The 18,588-nt window shown below is 39.0% G+C and overlaps 1 protein-coding gene across 1 annotated transcript; it reads right to left on the bottom strand.

Moving 5' to 3' along the window:
* Positions 1-270: 270 nt before the first annotated feature.
* On the bottom strand, positions 271-17,075 carry LOC139116059 (cytochrome P450 4B1-like). The gene is made up of 9 exons (XM_070678567.1): positions 16,657-17,075; positions 12,431-12,575; positions 10,194-10,366; positions 4,714-4,835; positions 4,000-4,264; positions 3,116-3,312; positions 2,386-2,519; positions 1,686-1,833; positions 271-936 (listed from the first exon to the last, which is right to left on the bottom strand). The coding sequence occupies exons 1-9, from the start codon at positions 16,864-16,866 to the stop codon at positions 756-758; spliced, it is 1,575 nt and encodes a 524-aa protein (XP_070534668.1). The 5' UTR covers positions 16,867-17,075; the 3' UTR covers positions 271-755.
* Between the last annotated feature and the right edge of the window lie 1,513 nt (positions 17,076-18,588).

Genomic DNA, 18,588 nt, shown 5'->3' with positions numbered 1-18,588 from the left:
TCTTGCTGTCATTAATTGGGGGTTTATTTCATGTTCGTAAAAGAAATGTTACAAATCTGAATTTTAAAATTTTCATCCCCCGTGTCTCTCTCTCTCTCTCTCTCTCTCTCTCTCTCTCTCTCTCTCTCTCTCTCTCTCTCACACACACACACACACACACACACACACACACACACACACACAACATACTGCCTCGGTTGCTATACAGCGGATAATGTCATCGTGACGTGTATTTTTCAGATTGGTTGAGGTACAGCAACAATGAACAAATAGACGACCTAAAATAATATTTATTTCCACTATTTGCATTCTTTTCAGATGAGACACATTTGTGTGTGGGTGCTCTTCAAAGAGTGGCGTTGAAAATCAACAGGTTCTATAAATTTCGTAAAATTCATTATGTCTTGTTGAAAAAATTTCTTGTGACAGACTTTTCAAGGAATATATCCCTGGTACATGTCATTTATATATAGCTGTCTGCCTAAATCACTCACCCATCAAAGAAACCGAGAAAGAGCTCAGGTTTGTTGGTAACCTGGTTGAGGTATATGTCAGGAAATACCAAAGTATATGTCAGGAAATACCAAAGTAAGATATCATGTAAATCATCGCTACAAACTTATTCAAGACAACACGTTCAACTTGTAAATGGAATTGTGACTGCACTCTCTTCACTGTGGCTATCTACAATATTCATAGATAATGATTTTAGAATATTCGCATGCACTTGAAAAGTTTAAAATTATTTTATATTTTTATTTAAACTTGGTTTTCCTTGGTTTGATATACAGGTGAATACCATTGGTGGACCGCAGTACCAACTGACACACACGGCTTGGCGGTTTGCTTTCGTCAACAGCTAATTCAAATCTATGAATTGTCATGGCAACGGAAACCTTTAACTCATTCATGGCAAAGTTCTGGCCGATGCAGTTCCTGTGAATGTACAAGAAATACTATTTTCAATAAAAAAGGACATCATACACAGAACATGAAACATGTGAGATTATTTGAACGGATAGTACGCATCTCGAAAGCGTAAGACTCAAACTTTTGCTCAGATATCCCTCCACGAAACTTTCAACTATTGTCTTTCCGAATCGAAAATAAAAATCAGGGATCGCGGTGCAAAGTTTGGCGAATTAGAAACAAATTCCATAGCATTCACCAATATTTGAAATTCAAAATAGCTCCTGTACCTCTGTTGCTTCTATAGGGAAAAATAAAATCTTCGGTTTTCAAAAAACTAAACTTTCTTATGCCAAGAGCCTTAAAATGAACCCTCATAGTTGGTAGATCAGAGAACAATTGGATAATTATGAGAGTTCGACAGTCAGCGCATTCAAAATTTATGAGAAAGAGGTTTACATGTACAATTATTCCAATTAGCGAATGATTTCGTTATGTACATAATAGAAAAACTTTCTGCTGAAGGTCTGGTGCAAGACTGTCTGTCCGCCAACTCTGACTGAGAGGAAGGTCTCATAAAATGATTGAAAGATGCAAATTATTTGACGGTGAAAACATTGACGGTATACTAGCAATTGTCTTCACGTGTGATGTCTTTGGCGTTTCTTTGTAGAATATTATTAAAAATTTACATGTACTTGACATTGTAACGTTACATAAATCCGAAGAGGAAGTCACGACCTGAAAATTACATACCAAGCGACGCAGTTTCTCACCTTGGTCCAGCCGAAAACGGTACAAAGGCATGAGGCGATCTATCCTTCATGTTTTCAGGGGAGAATCTTTCCGGATCATAAACCCCTGGATTAGGCCAGATATTACCGTTGTGGTGGCAAGCAAATATATTGACACTGGCTATATGGCCTATAGTAATAACAAATTAAAGAACGTTATCATCAAGACTTTTGTGTTAAAAGTTTTCTTGTCTCAATGGCGCTGGTGTCCATCTTGTCCGACTAGTACTACACATCGGAAAAGATTTCAACCACATCATGACTGACATGCCCTCGCTATTGGAAAACAAGTTAAAAGTAGTCTGTTAACATTAATAACTTGCAAACTCGCTTTGCCTTTTCACCAACAGACGTCTTTACACATCTTCATTGTGATTATTAGGGATGCTTGAAATATATGAAAGGAAATTTGGATCAATGTGTTTAAACTCTCCACAACCTAAATGAAACATTTCTTTCCTGAATACATCTCTTTATCGCCATCAAAAGGTGTTAAAGATGACAGTTATGTACCGCATACAGCCGTATGATGTCAATACATCCCAAATCAGAAAATGTGTAACAAGATGAAATGTAGTATATTCTTTAGGTTGAGAATCATTATTGAACGTGTCAATTGATACCGTGCAACGGAATTCACTTCTTAGAGAGAGTAATAGAGTCATGGTACAGCATCTCTCACCTGCTGGTACTGTACGTCCGTCTGGTAAGACCATCGGTTTGGTTAACTGTCTAGCAATGTAAGGCACGGGAGGGTGGAGACGGAGGCTCTCTTTGATACACATGGTGGTGTACGGTATCTTGCTGAGATCATCCCTGGAAATGGTGTCAAAGGTCATGGAATCAATGGCTGCTATCACCGATATTAAAATCTCTGCTATATAAGCCTACTGTGAACGCCATAGAGCTTCAGATGGACGGAAATCGCCGATTTTATGTGTTTTCGAGGTCGAAATTTACAATTTGATTTTCATAGATCGGACCTTATTGGTTCCATCGATGATACTTTACAGTAGAGATAGAAAATTTACTTTATCTATTATTTATTACTAATTCACGCAATTTATATCTTGTTTCAGCCTTACAGCTTTTTCAGTTGTGCTCGCTACTATTTTTAATATCATTTGTCCTGCCCCTCTTTTCGCAGCTGCTCTTAGACATCTTGAATATGATGCCTCTGTCCATTTTAGCCAGGTTTTGCGTGACTAACATTGTTCATATTGTATGGAGATATTATGTTGTTATACAAAGCTTGCCTGGTTTCATTTATTCACTTATACATGAATATAAAAGCTCGTGTCACCCTACATTGAGGGAAAAATCCAGTAGCTTCACACCAATCTCTCTCTCTGAGTTTGCCTACCGAGCTATTTCAACATCACAGCGGACTTCACTGCCCCCCCCCCCCTTACCATTCAAAGACTTTCTCTTCTTTACCCTCCATCAGCTCATCGATCTCTTCCCTACATTTATCCTGGTACTCGGGATGTCTGGCAAGGTTGTACAAAATCCAGGAGATCCCACTGGCTGTGGTGTCGTGACCTTCAAACATAAATGTGTCAACTTCATCCCGAATCTCTGCATCTGTCAGACCATTGCCATCTTCATCCTGGTCATGCGCGCAGAGAGAGAGAGACAGACAGACAGACAGACAGACAGACAGACAGACAGACAGACAGACAGACAGACAGACAGACAGACAGACAGACAGGGACAGAGACAGGGAGACAGAGAGAGAGCGCCTCGATATCAATATTATTCCAAGAATACGTTCATGCACACACACGTACAATCTGCAGACATAGGTATTCCACAAAAATTCCAAAATCAGCATTTAATGCCTTCCTTCTTAAATCAATACAAATCACTCGATCTGATAGTGACAGATGGGCTACAGCCGCTCATGGTCAGGTGTACTCCGGACACCTTTTTGGAGTCATTTGGGCCATCTTGCTGATATATCTAATCACAGGCGACTGTCGACGAAACTGACAGAAGAAAGGCAAGCGTAAAAAGAAAGCGTGCTTTAGTGTGTCTGCCTGATTATTACAAGAGTTTGCTTCAGGGTGGACCATTTGATATCCTGGGGGTCTTGAAGATTGATGAGGTAGCATTATTTTTTTTTTAGCTGATCCATTGTACATAATTTTGTCCACTCTCCCACCTTTGTTTTGTCAAGTCTTCTCTGGCTTATTTTTTCGTTGACATTTGCTGGGAATCTTTTTTAATTGTCCAGACCCCCTCCCTCAGGATATCAAATGGTCCACCCTTTGCTTATTTGTTGAGTGTGATCTACCTTGGTAGAGAGCAGAATATCCAAGAAATCCAAGTATCTTCTTTTGTTATCCAGCGCCTTCTCGCCTGCCTTCTCAAACTGCAAACTCCTCCGTCTATCGGCAATAACATGTTTGGCCTTATTGTGAACAAAGTCACACGCCTTCTTGAACTGGTAGCCATGGTGACTGTGGTTGAAGAGCCAGTCAATCAAGTAGGGTGGAAACTGGAAGCGCAGTTCTAAGAGTTCAGCGATCCGATAAACGGATTTGATGTATAGATCTTCACTAGAATGAAACAAAAACCATCTAATGTATGGTAACTGACCATAATATTGTAATATTATGTACATGTAATCTATAAACCATGTATCGTCCCCTCAACACGCATTTATATAGCTGTATTTTTGTTGTCCAACTGCCGCCCTGAATTCAAGAAGTCATGACAGGAGGAACTCTAACATCCAACGTTAGTGCTGTAAATATCTGTATCATCTGCTAGAAACATTCGTATAACGGGGCTGAATAAACAACGGACTTGAAGAGTCTTCGAGTCAACCACATGTACAGTCTCTCGCTCAGAAAGACAACAATCGCCACATTTCTAGATACAAATCGATGAAACTTTTCTCGTGTTATGGATTCCCGATCGTTCAACTGCAAAATGATATATCTCGTTCAGAAAGTAGGCGTTATAAAGTTTCGAACTAAACACATTAAGAGGAAAAATCACTCACTTTGCTGTTTGACAGTTGCTTTTATAACTGAAGGCGCATTTCAGTAAAGTGTCCAGCGTCATGAGGCTAACTGAGTTTTGAACTTCGATTGATTTGCTGTGGTCCATGCTGGCCCACTTATCCTAGAGAAAATGAAAATAATACATACTCATATAGCTTTTTACCTTTTGAATGGTTTGTTGGTGATCGAGCCACTTGATACGTCGTCAGAATAATAATAATACGATGAATGGATATTGTTAGAAGTACGCATGCGCATATATGACGTAATTATTTACATCTCGCAGAAATGAAAGATTCAATCTTCACACCCTAAAACTTACTAACTTTCCGGTAAGCGGTATTGCTCATAGGAATATATGCCATGTTGCAATGCATCTTCATATTGGCGTCTTCAAATCATACAGAAGACAGTCCGGTAATCCCTATTTTTTCATCGATATAATGCACAACAAAAAGTCATCAACATATGCATAAATGAAAAAAAGTTGATTAAAATATTTCACAATTTGACATTTTTTTATAATTGTTTGCGATGCAAGACAGGTGATAGATTTCTTGAACCTGTAAAATAATGAATGAAATCAATACATCTCTAGTCGTAGGGCACATGAGCTCGAGACCCAATTTTGCCGAACAAAATAATCTAAAATCAAGAGAAAAGTGATAATGTGTGTAGAATATTACCAGGTCTGAAAAAGCAGTCGGGAAACGATGTCTTCTAATACTAAAGATGACTACTTTATTACTTAACTAACAACAGACAGTGGCTAATACAGTGAAGCATAACACTTGGGTGAGATACCGTGTATAGAGTCAGTGACGTGAAGTGTCTCTGTTGGAGGCACTGAGAAATAAGTTATCTCTGATTTGGTAAGGCGATGTTTCCCAGTGATGAAGCAGTTTTGGCGGAGAAAATGTCTATGGATCACGAGACAGGCTCAAGATCGATTAAACATGTTGTCTTAGCGGATGGAATCTCTGGTTTGTAGTGCCGAAATCGTAGAAGGAATGTTATCCGAGTATCTCTAGTAAGACAATGTACTGGTAGTGACGTAATACAAGAATGCATTTCCTAACTTTCTCCCCTGCGGCAAAGAGAGAAGTGTACCGAATGATTTGCGAAATCTCTTTGAAACGAGTAAAATACTAAATAGTAAATTTATCAGTGAAACGTGCAATAAATGAGAGAAAGAATCTATATTCTATTCTATGGAAAATATTTAGTAAAGAGGTTCTATATATAGTGTATACATCGATATATACGAGTTCAGCAACAAGAGTTCACACATCTGAATTCTGCGATGGGCGATGGCGGATGCAGTACTAGTTGGTGGCCTCTCGCTGCTGGTTGCCTGGTTACCTGTTGAGTATTCGTGATCGCCGTTCTGTGTAGCTTGTTGTGTTATGTTGGTGTTGATTTCCTGTGGGTACAGCTCGATGATTGGACGATTTCTGTGTCCATTAGAACGAATGACGCCATCCTTTCCGTTGTGTAGCTTTTCTATGGTGGCTAATTCGAAGTTGGTTGGACTTAGGATGTCGCTATGTGCAAGCACAACATCACCAATTCGAATGTCATTGTCCGCTTTACCCTGGATGCTGTGATGTTCACGTAAGGCAGTTAAGTATTCTGCTATTTATATGTTCTGTAGTTGAGTACATGCGCAGATTGGATCCATAGACTATTTGCACAGTGAAGTGTGATGCTTCCTGTCACATTTGCGGCATTTTACTTTAGACTTACAGTCGCTGACTTTGTGTTTCCCGAGGCAATTGAAACACAGCCTGTTCTGTTTGACAATGGTGTATCGTCTTGAAGAATCGATGACCACAGTGCAATCGTTCGGATGGTGTGATCCTCTGCAAAAAGCGCAACATTTTTCTTTCCTTTGAGTAGTGTGACGCGCGGCTGAGTTTTTCGCGGGACTTGCGTAAGAGGCGGCGGTATTAGGCGTTGAAGACTGAATTGATTCGTCCCATTCGGCAGCTGCACGATTATAAGAAAACATAAACATTATCTCGGAGTTGATAGCGTGGCAGAGTTGTTTTAAAGTTTCAAATTGGTTGTTCTCGCCTAGTGGACGTTGAATCACCATTAAAAGATCGGGCGGAAGTTTTTCCAACACTATGATTAAGAACACCCATTCGTATCTTTCTTCTGGAACCTTTAAGCTGTCCAGTAGAGTAACGTACGATAGTAACTGATTGTGAAATATAGTCAAACTGTCGAGAGTGTAAGCGGGGCTTTCTAATTTGTAAAAAGCTTTAACGCAAGCTCTGCGTATGTCTTCAGGTTGACCATATCGTTCACGTAAGAGTTCTATCGCGTCTGCGTAATCTTTATGCGATTGCATTCCGTCGAGTAGCGAGGCGGGAGGACCGACGAGGCTTGCTTTCAAGGTGAGAAATCGTTCTACGTCATTTAGCGAGGCGTCTTCATGGACGAACGCTAGAAAGTTTTCGTAAAAGCTTGGCCATTCCATGATTTCACCGTTGAATTTAAATTCAAGAGTTAGTTTGGGTAGATTATTTGACCTATGTTTGGTACCTGGCGGAGGAGTTGGCGCTAGTAGCAACGACGTATTCGAACTACACGGCTCGTCATTGTGCTTTCCGATAAATTTCCGATAGACGGTCAACTTACTGGTGATATGATCTTCATAGTCGTCTGCTGCATGTAACTCTAGATCAAGTGTTTCGTCGTCTTCGATCTTCATTGAAATCTCTCCGTCCAGTTTCTTGATGATTTCTAGCTTGTTCGAAATGTTGTTGATGACTTTGGAAAGTTCTTCCATTTCCTCACTTGTGGGATTTTCCTTGGAGAATATGTTGTCCGCTTTCTTCAGAAGTACTGCTATCCGATCGCGTCTTGCTGATCTTTGAAATTCCGGGGGTGAAAGTTCCTTGGGTTGGGTAGATCCGAATGAGGCTTGTTTTCCCTTGACTGGCATCGTCGAAAGCATGCTTCAGGAGTTCAGGCTGTGATGTTGTAGGAAGTCTCGCAATCCCAGAATTGGCACCAAAAATTATGTGTCGAGTATGAATGCCTAGGCAGGTAACTGAACTAATAATAGTGGCTATACACAGTGAAGCATATTATCTTGGTGAGACACAGCGTAACATCGTAGTGGCGTGACGTGAGTGTCTCTGTTGAAGGTCTTTGATTTAAGAAGGCGGGGTTTCCCGTTGATAAAGCAGTTTTGGCGGGAAAAGGGTCTATGAGTCACGGGAAAGGCACATGATGGATTAAACATTGTCTTTAGCAGATGGAATGCCTGATTGGTAGAATAAACAGTGATAGGAAGCGGTGTCTCAAAGCTGAAATCTTAAAAGGTATATTGTCCGAGTATCTACAGGAAGGCTATATAGTGACGTAATACAAAACCTTTCAATAGCTACAGTAAGACTGTGTACGTAAAGTGACGTAATAAAAGAATATATTTCCTAACAAACGTTTCAAATGGCCCATAACAAGAACAGTTAAAACTAGTATAATTGCTTATGTTACACGAGGCCAAGGCGTTATTAGTTACAGCAAGAGTGTAAAATTATGATTATGAGTACTGTTTATAAAAATAAATATTTCTATCATTATTGTACACTTACAAAAGTGCTCTCAAACGAACCCTGAATGACGATTAGTATCCAAAACAAATTCATGCAGTAGTAGTAAAGACCCTGTTGTTCATAAATTTATGATTATGAATATTCTTGATAAAAAAAATATATCTGTCATTATTGCATAGTTGCAAAAGTACCCTACTGCACTATCATCCTGATTGATGATCAGTATTTATGCAAAATTCATGCATTTGTAACTTGATGCGCGGTCAGTGCCAAGGTAATACTGTGACGGCGCCTCAAGTGATTGTGCATGCTACAGCTGTACCTATATTGACCATATTTCCGAGGGTCTGAAATACAACTGCGCGAATTTGGCATGGATACTAATCGTCATTCAGGATTTGAGTGCAGTAGGTACTTTTTTAAGTACGAAATAATGATAGAAAAATTAATTTTTTATTAAGTGTATTTATAATCATAAATCTATAACTTTTTTCACTCTTGCTATGGCTAATAATGCCTTGTCCCCCTGTGCCTATGTAGTTTTTTCACTGATTTTTCTTGACACGTATTTATCTCACAATGACTAAATTAAAAAAAAAAAAGTGGCTCGATCACACTTTAAAGTGGCACTTACACTTGGTAACATTTTTAAAACATATTTTTTTAATGCCAACGGTCGATATTTGACGAGGCGACTGCGCACGGATCGCGATATATCGATAAAAACATGTCTTCAAAAAAGTAACAGTTTGAATTCCGATGGCCCACCTAAATTCAGCTTCCGAACATCGAACGTTCGGCACTGGGGCCATTGTCAACTAAGCTATGGAGTACGAGTCTACGCTGGCGCTGCTGTACGCCACAGTACCACTGGCGTCGGTGATCGGTCATGGCCTGTGGGAGAAAGCTGAGTCTTACTGACTAAGAGTATAAACGAAAAACAATTTTTGCTGATTCCACCAGAATTGGCAAGGGTGACTAGCACAGTTACGTGCGGTTGATACATAGCGGCCGCCGCGTGATATGCATAGACGCATGCCACGCGCGCATACCACACGCGCGGCGTACTGTGTGGCAGACGACAAAATGTAGTCATCGGAGGCGGCTAATATGTAAAAACTGATGTTTATGTGGTATTCGTTAAAAATATAATACAACCAATTTAGAATAATGAAAACGACAAAAACTAAGGAGAAGTTTTTAAAAACTTACCTGAGGTAAAGGCATAATGCTGTATATAAAGTCTTTGCAGTGGGAAGTAAATTAAATGCGTCGTTCGAACTTATTGTAGGCTCCCTAGAATATCATCAATCAGCACAAAAACAACCCTCGGGGGATTTCGAGTCAAAATTACAACGATCGTAAAACTTCGGGGTGTGAAAAATACGCTCGGGAAATGACACGGTTTTATCGATATCTCGCGATCCGCGCGCAGTCGCCACGTCAAATATCGACCGTTGGCATTAAAAAAATGTTTTTTAAAAATGTTACCAAGTGGGAGTGCCTCTATTTTAATATCACCCAAAGTTATCCTATTGTCCCTTTCGGCATAAAACTGTCGATAACAATTATTTCGAGTGTTTAATTATATAGTTTCATTGCTGAGTGAATGATAATGTAGCTTGTATCCTAGAAATATGTCATTCCAATCAAGTGTTCGGTGTCTGTTCGTAATACGAGTTCTTCGAACCCAATCATCTTCATCACCACCACCTCCATCATTTGTCGTCGTACTCTTCCTCGCCACCAGAATTGACGTCAACGATGACGTCGTAATCTGTCAAACTCGGTTCAGTGTTCTCATTATCGATCATGGCACTTTATTTCTGTTAGACTGACACACATAAATAATATTTAATAAAGAATGAATAAAAAATGCCTGCGGATTTAGAACATGTTTTACAACTTACAAGCATGATTTTGGTGGACTCACTGAAAACACTGACGTAAGGTTTCAGGATATCAAAGTGAAATCCAGGGGTCAACAATCTTCTGTTTCTTGACCACTTCTTTCCGTTACTTAGCAACAAGCCATCGCCAAGCCATGGACGTAGTGTGTCGTAAACAAACGCGGCTTTTGGCTCTGCAGAAAGAACAAAATAGAAACAAAACTACGTGGTAGAATTCGGACATTCAATGTTAATATTTCCAGTATGTCTAGAAAGCTAAACAGTGTAAGAATTAAAGGATCGGAATCTTTGAATCCTGATTTTCAAAAACTTTCTATGAAAAGAAATTCAGAAATTACCGTGTTGTATTATAAATGGTTACTGTTTTGTCAATACTGAATGGTGTTGATGTAATACTCACTACCTGTGTGCAATGTTTACTATTAACAAGATACAAGGATCGCATTTGCTTGGACATTTTGAGGAGGGGAGTGCTGTATATCTCCAGGAATTTACATTGCTACGGCCTAGAGTCCAGTGACAGATTTGCTCGCTATCAGTGACTGAGATATGTGGAAGGTGATTGTGAAAATGGAGTCTGCTATTGTCGCCAGGTATAAACTGCATGTGGCGCATGTACACCAACGAACTCGGGTAAATTCGTCCGTAAAACCATAGACCCTCGAGTGTATTTCTCGAGGGTCTATGGTAAAACATACAACCTGTTGTTCAATGTGTCAATGCAATATAATGATAACCTTCTTATGACCACAAAAGCTACAACGAAAATTCAGAGTGACTCTGACGCTAAGATTCGTAAGAATAATCCATCGTTAGGGCTATCTATTTCTTAAGTCCGATTTGACAGGGTCAAAGGTAGCTCTGCATGGCAGGGCTGTGTGTTACCGGCGTTATACGGCCTCCCACCACGCCGGTAACACACAGCCCTGCCATGCAGAGCTAGGTCAAAGGTGAAGTCCATATGAGAGATGTGCATTTTGTTGTGCCTCGCGTGACGTAAGGGACCGTTCAGTTTTTACGGCCTGGGGGGCCAAATCTTGTCGCCGGTGTTCAAAAAAATATAGACCCCCTGCATTTTTCGTGAAAAAAAGATGACCCCCCTTTGTCAGACAAAAAAATTGATGGACCCCCCCCCCCCCACGGCTGAAAAATAACCAAAACCCATATGTCAAGTTTACCCGCACAGTTTTGATTCGAACTCCGGTACGCGGCGCACTTTATCCGTGTAGCAGAGATGCCAGTGCACAAACTTCTCAGCCACATACATGCAAACGTCTGTTTAATTAAGACAACTGTAAGGCAATTTTTAACTTCATTTCCATAAACAACTTATGTCCATCACAGTGTTATGCAAATTCCCTTTTTGTCTCAGTGCTACCATTCAGGGTTGCGAGTATGTAAATGATCTTTCGAAGATGAGATAGGCACTTAACCAGATACTACTGTAATATGAGTTGGCCGCCGAAGGCAGCCCGCTGCTTATTGTAGAGGGTTGGCAAAGTCCGGGCCTGCCGGTAAAGAGGGTCATGGGCCACACGTCGATCCTGGCCATTGCATGAAGTTAACCTTTATTTATTGTAGTGGGCTGCCGAAGGTGGCCCGCCGGTAAAGAGGGTCGATCATGGCCATTGCATGAAGTAAACCTAATTGGAGTGGGCCACCAAAGGCGTCCGACCGTTAAGAGGGTCATGGGCCATTACATAAAGTCAATTTATTGTAGTGGGCCGCCGAAGGTGGCCCGCCGGGAAAGAGGGTTCGATCATGGCCATGGCATAAAGTGAACTTTATTGTAGGTATTATGTTTTTGAAAATGTGGTGACCCCCCCTTTCCTACCAGTGACCCCTCCCCCTTTACAGATTCCAAAATTACAATGACCCCCCCCCCTGGATTTTGCCCCGCCCTAAAAAGTGAACGGTCCCTAACCTCGGATATATCCCTATCAGCTATCCGATGTGAGGTCAAGCCAAATGTTGCCCAAAGTCCATGCTCTTATTGTGTTGTGATCGTATATAGCAGAGTTGTTACTGATTCTTGGTAACACTAGCAAGACAAAAATGTGAGGTTGCATATTGTAAAATCTAGAACGGTTCAAAGAAGAGGGCGTCGAGGCTGATGCAGTTCCCAAGATTAAGTTCCTTGATGTAAACAAACCTCAGTTACGGGTGGTCTACGGTCTATGAATGTGAAAACGTGATTTCCATCCGTTGGATCTTCCATGTGTTCTTTAAAGCCTTACCTGAGGTTGCTAACAACACTTTGACACTGTCGGGATGTGTCACATTCACCCCACAGGTAAACGCTCCTATCCAATACTTGTAAGCATAGTTGTATTTCGTGCTGGTCGCCGCCTGTCGGTCAAACCCTTCATCTCCGCCGTAAAACTACAGTAAAAAGAACAATCTGACATACAGTATTATTTAAGGTCAATTTACTATTATTTTATGTTCAAACACTATAATATTATGTGTGTACAGTATTAATTTATTTGCAAACATTACGATATTATGTGCTTTAAGTATTATTTTTGGTTAATTTACCATTTATTTCATGTTCAAACTCTATAATATGTGTCTACGGTAGAATTCCATTTGCAAACATTAAGATATTTTGTGCTTCAAGTATTATTTTATGTTCAAACATTATGCTATTATGTGTCTATAGTATAATTTTATTTGCAAACATTAAGATGTTATGTGCTTCAAGTATTATTTTAGGTCAATTTACTATTATTTTATGCTCAAACATTATGATATTATGTATCTATAGTATTATTTTATTTGCAAACATTAAGATGTTATGTGCTTCAAGCATTATTTTAGGTCAATTTACTATTATTTTATGCTCAAACATTATGATATTATGTGTCTAAAGTATTATTTTATTTGCAAACATTAAGATATTATGTGCTTCAAGTATTATTTTAGATCAATGTAGCTATTATGTTATGTTCAAACTTTACGATGTTATGTGCACAAAAATATTTATTGTGCAACTACTATGACTTTATGTGCATATAGCATTATCTTGTATGAAAAATAATAATATTATGTATTCACAATACTATTTTAACAAGAAATGCTATGTATTATGTGTGTATCATTATTTTATTTGGTTTGGTCATGGTGTTATGGCGTTACGTTAGTATGTTATGACCTTTCTTTATTATTTTATGAGCTCGCACTTTTCAACCACTAGAGGGCACACTATATAGCGGTCAATCTGAGTACTTCACAACTTTGCATGGGATGTTCAAGTTGAATGTGACCTGTCACGCTGCGTTCACAAATAATGATTTGGGGGCTGGAGGAATCGCGGCTGAAATTTTTTTTCCGACCCCCCTCAATACCCCCAAAAAAGTTCAAATGCCCACCTCTACATGATTAGATAAGTCATGAAATGTGACAAAATGGTTCTAGATTTTGTTAAACTATTACAAACATTACAACCATTGGATGACACAGAGAATGGTATTCTTTTTTCATTGAATTACGTACAAAAACTTGGAATATGTAAAACGTAAAAGGGAACCAAAAATTTTCAGGTCCTCCCTACAGGCAGAGCAAAATTTTCAAGACCCCCCTCTACTACCCCAAAAGTTTGAATTCCCCCTGAATTCCTCCAGCCTCCCCCCACCATTTTTTGTGAACGCAGCCTTAGATAACCCCGAGCAAGGCTAACTGGAGTGACACCTGGACAACATCAATGAGGGGCTGAATTAGCTCTGCATAGCAGTGCTGTGTGTTTTCCAGCGTTATACGGCCTCCCACCACAGCCCTGCAGACCGATATAGAAAAAAACCGCTGGTCCTCCTCAGAAATACGGCGGGCAGTTTCTCCGCCGAAAACAGCCGATTTTGAATCCAAAACTTGCATTGCTCTTCGTTTTCGAGCAGATTTGGGAGGCCGTATAACGCTGATAACACACAACCCTGCCATGCAGAGCTAGGGCTGAATGAAATAAATGCACTTGGACCAGTCGTTTTGTATGTCTCGCCGATCGCTGTGTCACTAAGTGGAAACACTGATTTAATGCACATGTAGCCTTATTCAGTGTGGACAAAATGCTTGCCGAAAAAAAGCTACCACCCCCCCCCCCCCCATCCCCAAATAGCTACCATCCTCCAATAGCTACGCCGCCTCCCAGTTGGAAGGTGGCGTAGCCAAAGCCGGACACTCTCGCCATACTCCTAGGGCTAGATCTGCACCTGCAGTGGCTTCAAGCGGGCTCGCGCCCAGCGCTTCTGCGCTCACAGCAGCAGCACTCCTACTCGACCTGGCCTGGCCGGCGGGGGGGGGGGGGGGGACCCTCACTGCCACCTTACACAGAATATGTTTCTGTACACTGGATCGTACCTTTATAGTGGAACTGAGTTAGACTACATGCATGTGCATTTTAAAAATCAGTGTTTCCACTTATACAGCGATCGGCAAGACATACGAAATGACCTGTTCAAGTGCATTTATTTCTTTTGCGTTTCAGTCCCTGATGTCGTCCAGGTGTCACTCTAGTTGGACTTGATCAGGGTTAACTAACAGGTCGCATTCAACTTGAACATCCCATGCAAAGTTGTGAAGTGACAATATTGACCCCCATATAGTGTGCCCTCTATTGGTTGAAAAGTGCGAGCTCATAAAATAATAAAGAAAGGTCATAACATACTAACGTAACGCCATAACACCATGACCAAACCTAATAAAATAATCGCTACACACATAATACGTAGCATTTGCTGATAGAATAATATTGTAAATACATAATATTATTATTTTTCATAGAATATAATGCTATGTGCACATAAAGTCATAGTATTTGCACAATAAATATTTCTTTATGCACATAACATCGTAAAGTTTGAACATAACATAATAGTACATTGACATAAAATAATACTTGAAGCACATAACATCTTAATGTTTGCAAATAAAATAATACTATAGATACATAATATCATAATGTTTGAGCATAAAATAATAGTAAATTGACCTAAAATAATACTTGAAGCACATAACATCTTAATGTTTGCAAATAAAATAATACTTTAGATACATAATATCATAATGTTTGAGCATAAAATAATAGTAAATTGACCTAAAATAATACTTGAAGCACATAACATCTTAATGTTTGCAAATAAAGTAATACTTTAGACACATAATATCATCATGTTTGAGCATAAAATAATAGTAAATTGACATAAAATAATACTTGAAGCACATAACATCTTAATGTTTGCAAATAAAATAATACTTTAGACACATAATATCATGTTTAAGCATAAAATAATAGTAAATTGACCTAAAATAATGCTTGAAGCACATAACATCTTAATGTTTGCAAATAAAACAATACTATAGACACATATAAATATAATGTTTGAACATAAAATAATGCTTGAAGCACAAAATATCTTAATGTTTGCAAATAAAATAATTCTGTACACACATAATATTGTAGTGTTTGAACATAAAATAATAGTAAATTGACCTTAAATAATACTGTATGTACATAATATCTTAATGTTTGCTCATGAAGTAATGCCTGATGCACATAAAAATATAGTATCGGAACATAAAATAATTGTCTTTCCTTATAAAATAATTATGTACCCTCCTAATATACTACTATCTGTAAACTTAAGACAGCTGAGGCTTTCCATACTTCCCTGTAAAGCCATCGTCTTCGTCGACATTGATCGATACACTGTGTATATGTGACGTGGACACTATACGGGTTGTAGAGATCATTTACATACGTATGTACCCGCACTCACACAGTTCAATCCCTTTTTGTCGTTCAATCCACTTTGGTACGCCCTCTGCTACCAGTGCTGAACTTTAGCCACACTTTTATTTTGATAGCCCATATATTATGCTAGGGATATAAAATGAATTGAACAACCGGACGACGAAGATTGGTCGATCTTTGATGTCAAATCAATTATCGCAAAAAGCGCAACGGTGACGTAATAGACTACACAATTTCGTGCGTTGGCGACTTGACACGGTGAAAAATAATATCATTATTTACAAACATCGGATGATAGAATCTAAACATTTATAAACATCGGATGACAACATCTTGGATGGCCAAGATTAGACTTTGAACCCTCAAAGGGACAAAGTCGGCCATTTTTCATGAATTTTGTTTGATACGAGACACTATTTATATTGTTTGACATGTTGAAAGATAGTGAATGAATGGGTGACCATGCATATATTCGACCCCGGTTTTAGACAAATTAAATGAAACCAACGCGAGAAAGAATATTCTTTCTCGCGTTGGTGAAGTCACAGTCCCCTGTGATCTATTCCGCTCTTGGACTATGCGTCCCATAGACGTGTGTACATATGCCTGAGAAGGTTTTCTGAGGCATATGTACACCCATCAATGGGACGCATAGTCCAAGAGCGGAATAGATCACAGGGGACTGTGGTGAAGTGGAGCTCTTGTCGACAGACTTACCGCAATCACGTGACCAAAGAACCAATGCGCTGGAGGGGCACCGAAATCTTTGAACACTCGTTCATGCTCCTTCATTTGACGTAGTAACCGAACCATCTTAACTAAAGCGGTGACCGTGAATGCAACTGTTATGGCTACCAGTACAACGTCTGCACGCAGGAACAAGCCTGCTTTCCTGGTGAGCTCAGAGACAACAGTTTGGGCTGTCATTTTAGTTCGCTGGACTTCGAAAAATCTTGGACGAGTTCACTTGCAATTCCCTATGCCACATTGGCCGTCACAAGAGGGAGAGGTTCTCTACTATAGTTCTGCCGTAGGTTTTAGGAGATTGTACATCGGACTTCTTCCTATAATGCTACGAATTTTATTTCGTCACATGAATGGTAATACGTGTAACCTTTGTTCCCTGCAATCAGCACACAATGAACCTACCACTATGTAGTCCAGTCAATCTACGAGATTTTGGCACCTAACCCACCACAAATTGCAACAGAATTTTTTTCTTCAGAATGCATTTTAGTGAGGTACCCAGAACAACATATTAAAAGTTTACTCGAATCCACCTTGGGGAAATATGTCTAATTTGCATAAATCAAATATGGTTGCCAGCCATCCGACAAAATAGCATAATTGGCCATATATCACATATTAAACAAGCTATTTTAGTGATTTCAAAGTCTGACACTAGTTATTAGGCTCAGGGAATCATTTTGGAGGTATAATGTTTCATATAGGCCCTCGTAATTTGCATAATTCCAATATGGCGGCCAACATTCCTACAAAAGACATTTTCGGTCATATACCACGTACTAAACAAGCTATTTCAGTGATTTTAAAGTTAAAAGTATATTTCTTAGGCATGGACAAATGATTTTCGAGATGCAATGATTTGAATAGGTAATTTGTTAATTTGCATAAATCCAATATGGTGGCCAACATACCTACAAAAGACATTTTCTGTCATATACCACGTATTAACGCTTTGGGCGCCAAGGTCTATATTTGTCAGCTTTATAAAATGTACCACAGTCATTTTTTCTGCTGTTTGCCAAAATTTTGATAAAAAAATGTAGCTGATGAAAAATGGTATCCATTTGGTCAAAAATTATGAAAAAACCTACAGAAAAGTTCGCAGAAATTGGTAAAATATTGCATAAAAATTTTTGTGTAAAGAATTACAGCAGTCAAAGGGTTAAGCAAGCCATTTCTGTGATTTCAAAGTTAAAAGTATATTTCTTTGGCATGGACAAACAATTTTCGAGATGCAATGATTTGCATACTTAGGTATTTCGTTAATTTGCATAAATCCAATAGGGTTACCAACATACATACGAAAGACATTTTCTGTCATATACCACGTATTAACCCTTTTGGCGCTAAAGTCTATTATTGTCAACTATATAAAATGTATCACAGTCAATTTTTCTGCTTTTTTGCCAAAATTTTGAAAAAAAAATGTGGCTCCTGGAAAATGATATCCATTTGGTCAAAAATTATGAAAAAACGTACAGAAAAGTTCACAGAAATTGGTAAAATATTGCATTAAACTTTTTGTGTAAATAATAACAGCAGTCAAAGGGTTAAACAAGCTATTTCTGTGATTTCAAAGTTAAAAGTAAATTTCTTTTGCATGGACAAACGATTTTTGAGGTGCAATGATTTGCCTTGGCACTTCGTTAATTTGCATAAATCCAATAGGGCGGCCAATATACCCACAAAAGACATTTTCTGTCATATATCATGTATTGAACAATCTATTTCAGCCATTTTGAAGTTTAAATATATTTCTTGAGCATGAAGAAACACCTTTTGCGGTTCAATGTTTTTAAAAGACACTTTGATAAGTTTCAGAAATTAAATATGGCTGCCAAATTAATGACCAAATAGCTTCTTATATAAATAAGGTTCTGTAGAGATTTTAGCAACCGGAAT

This window comes from Ptychodera flava, chromosome 17 (assembly GCF_041260155.1).
Source record: "Ptychodera flava strain L36383 chromosome 17, AS_Pfla_20210202, whole genome shotgun sequence".
NCBI lineage: Eukaryota > Metazoa > Hemichordata > Enteropneusta > Ptychoderidae > Ptychodera > Ptychodera flava.
Note: the sequence above shows the minus strand (reverse complement) of the source record. Positions and strands in the feature narration are given on the sequence as shown.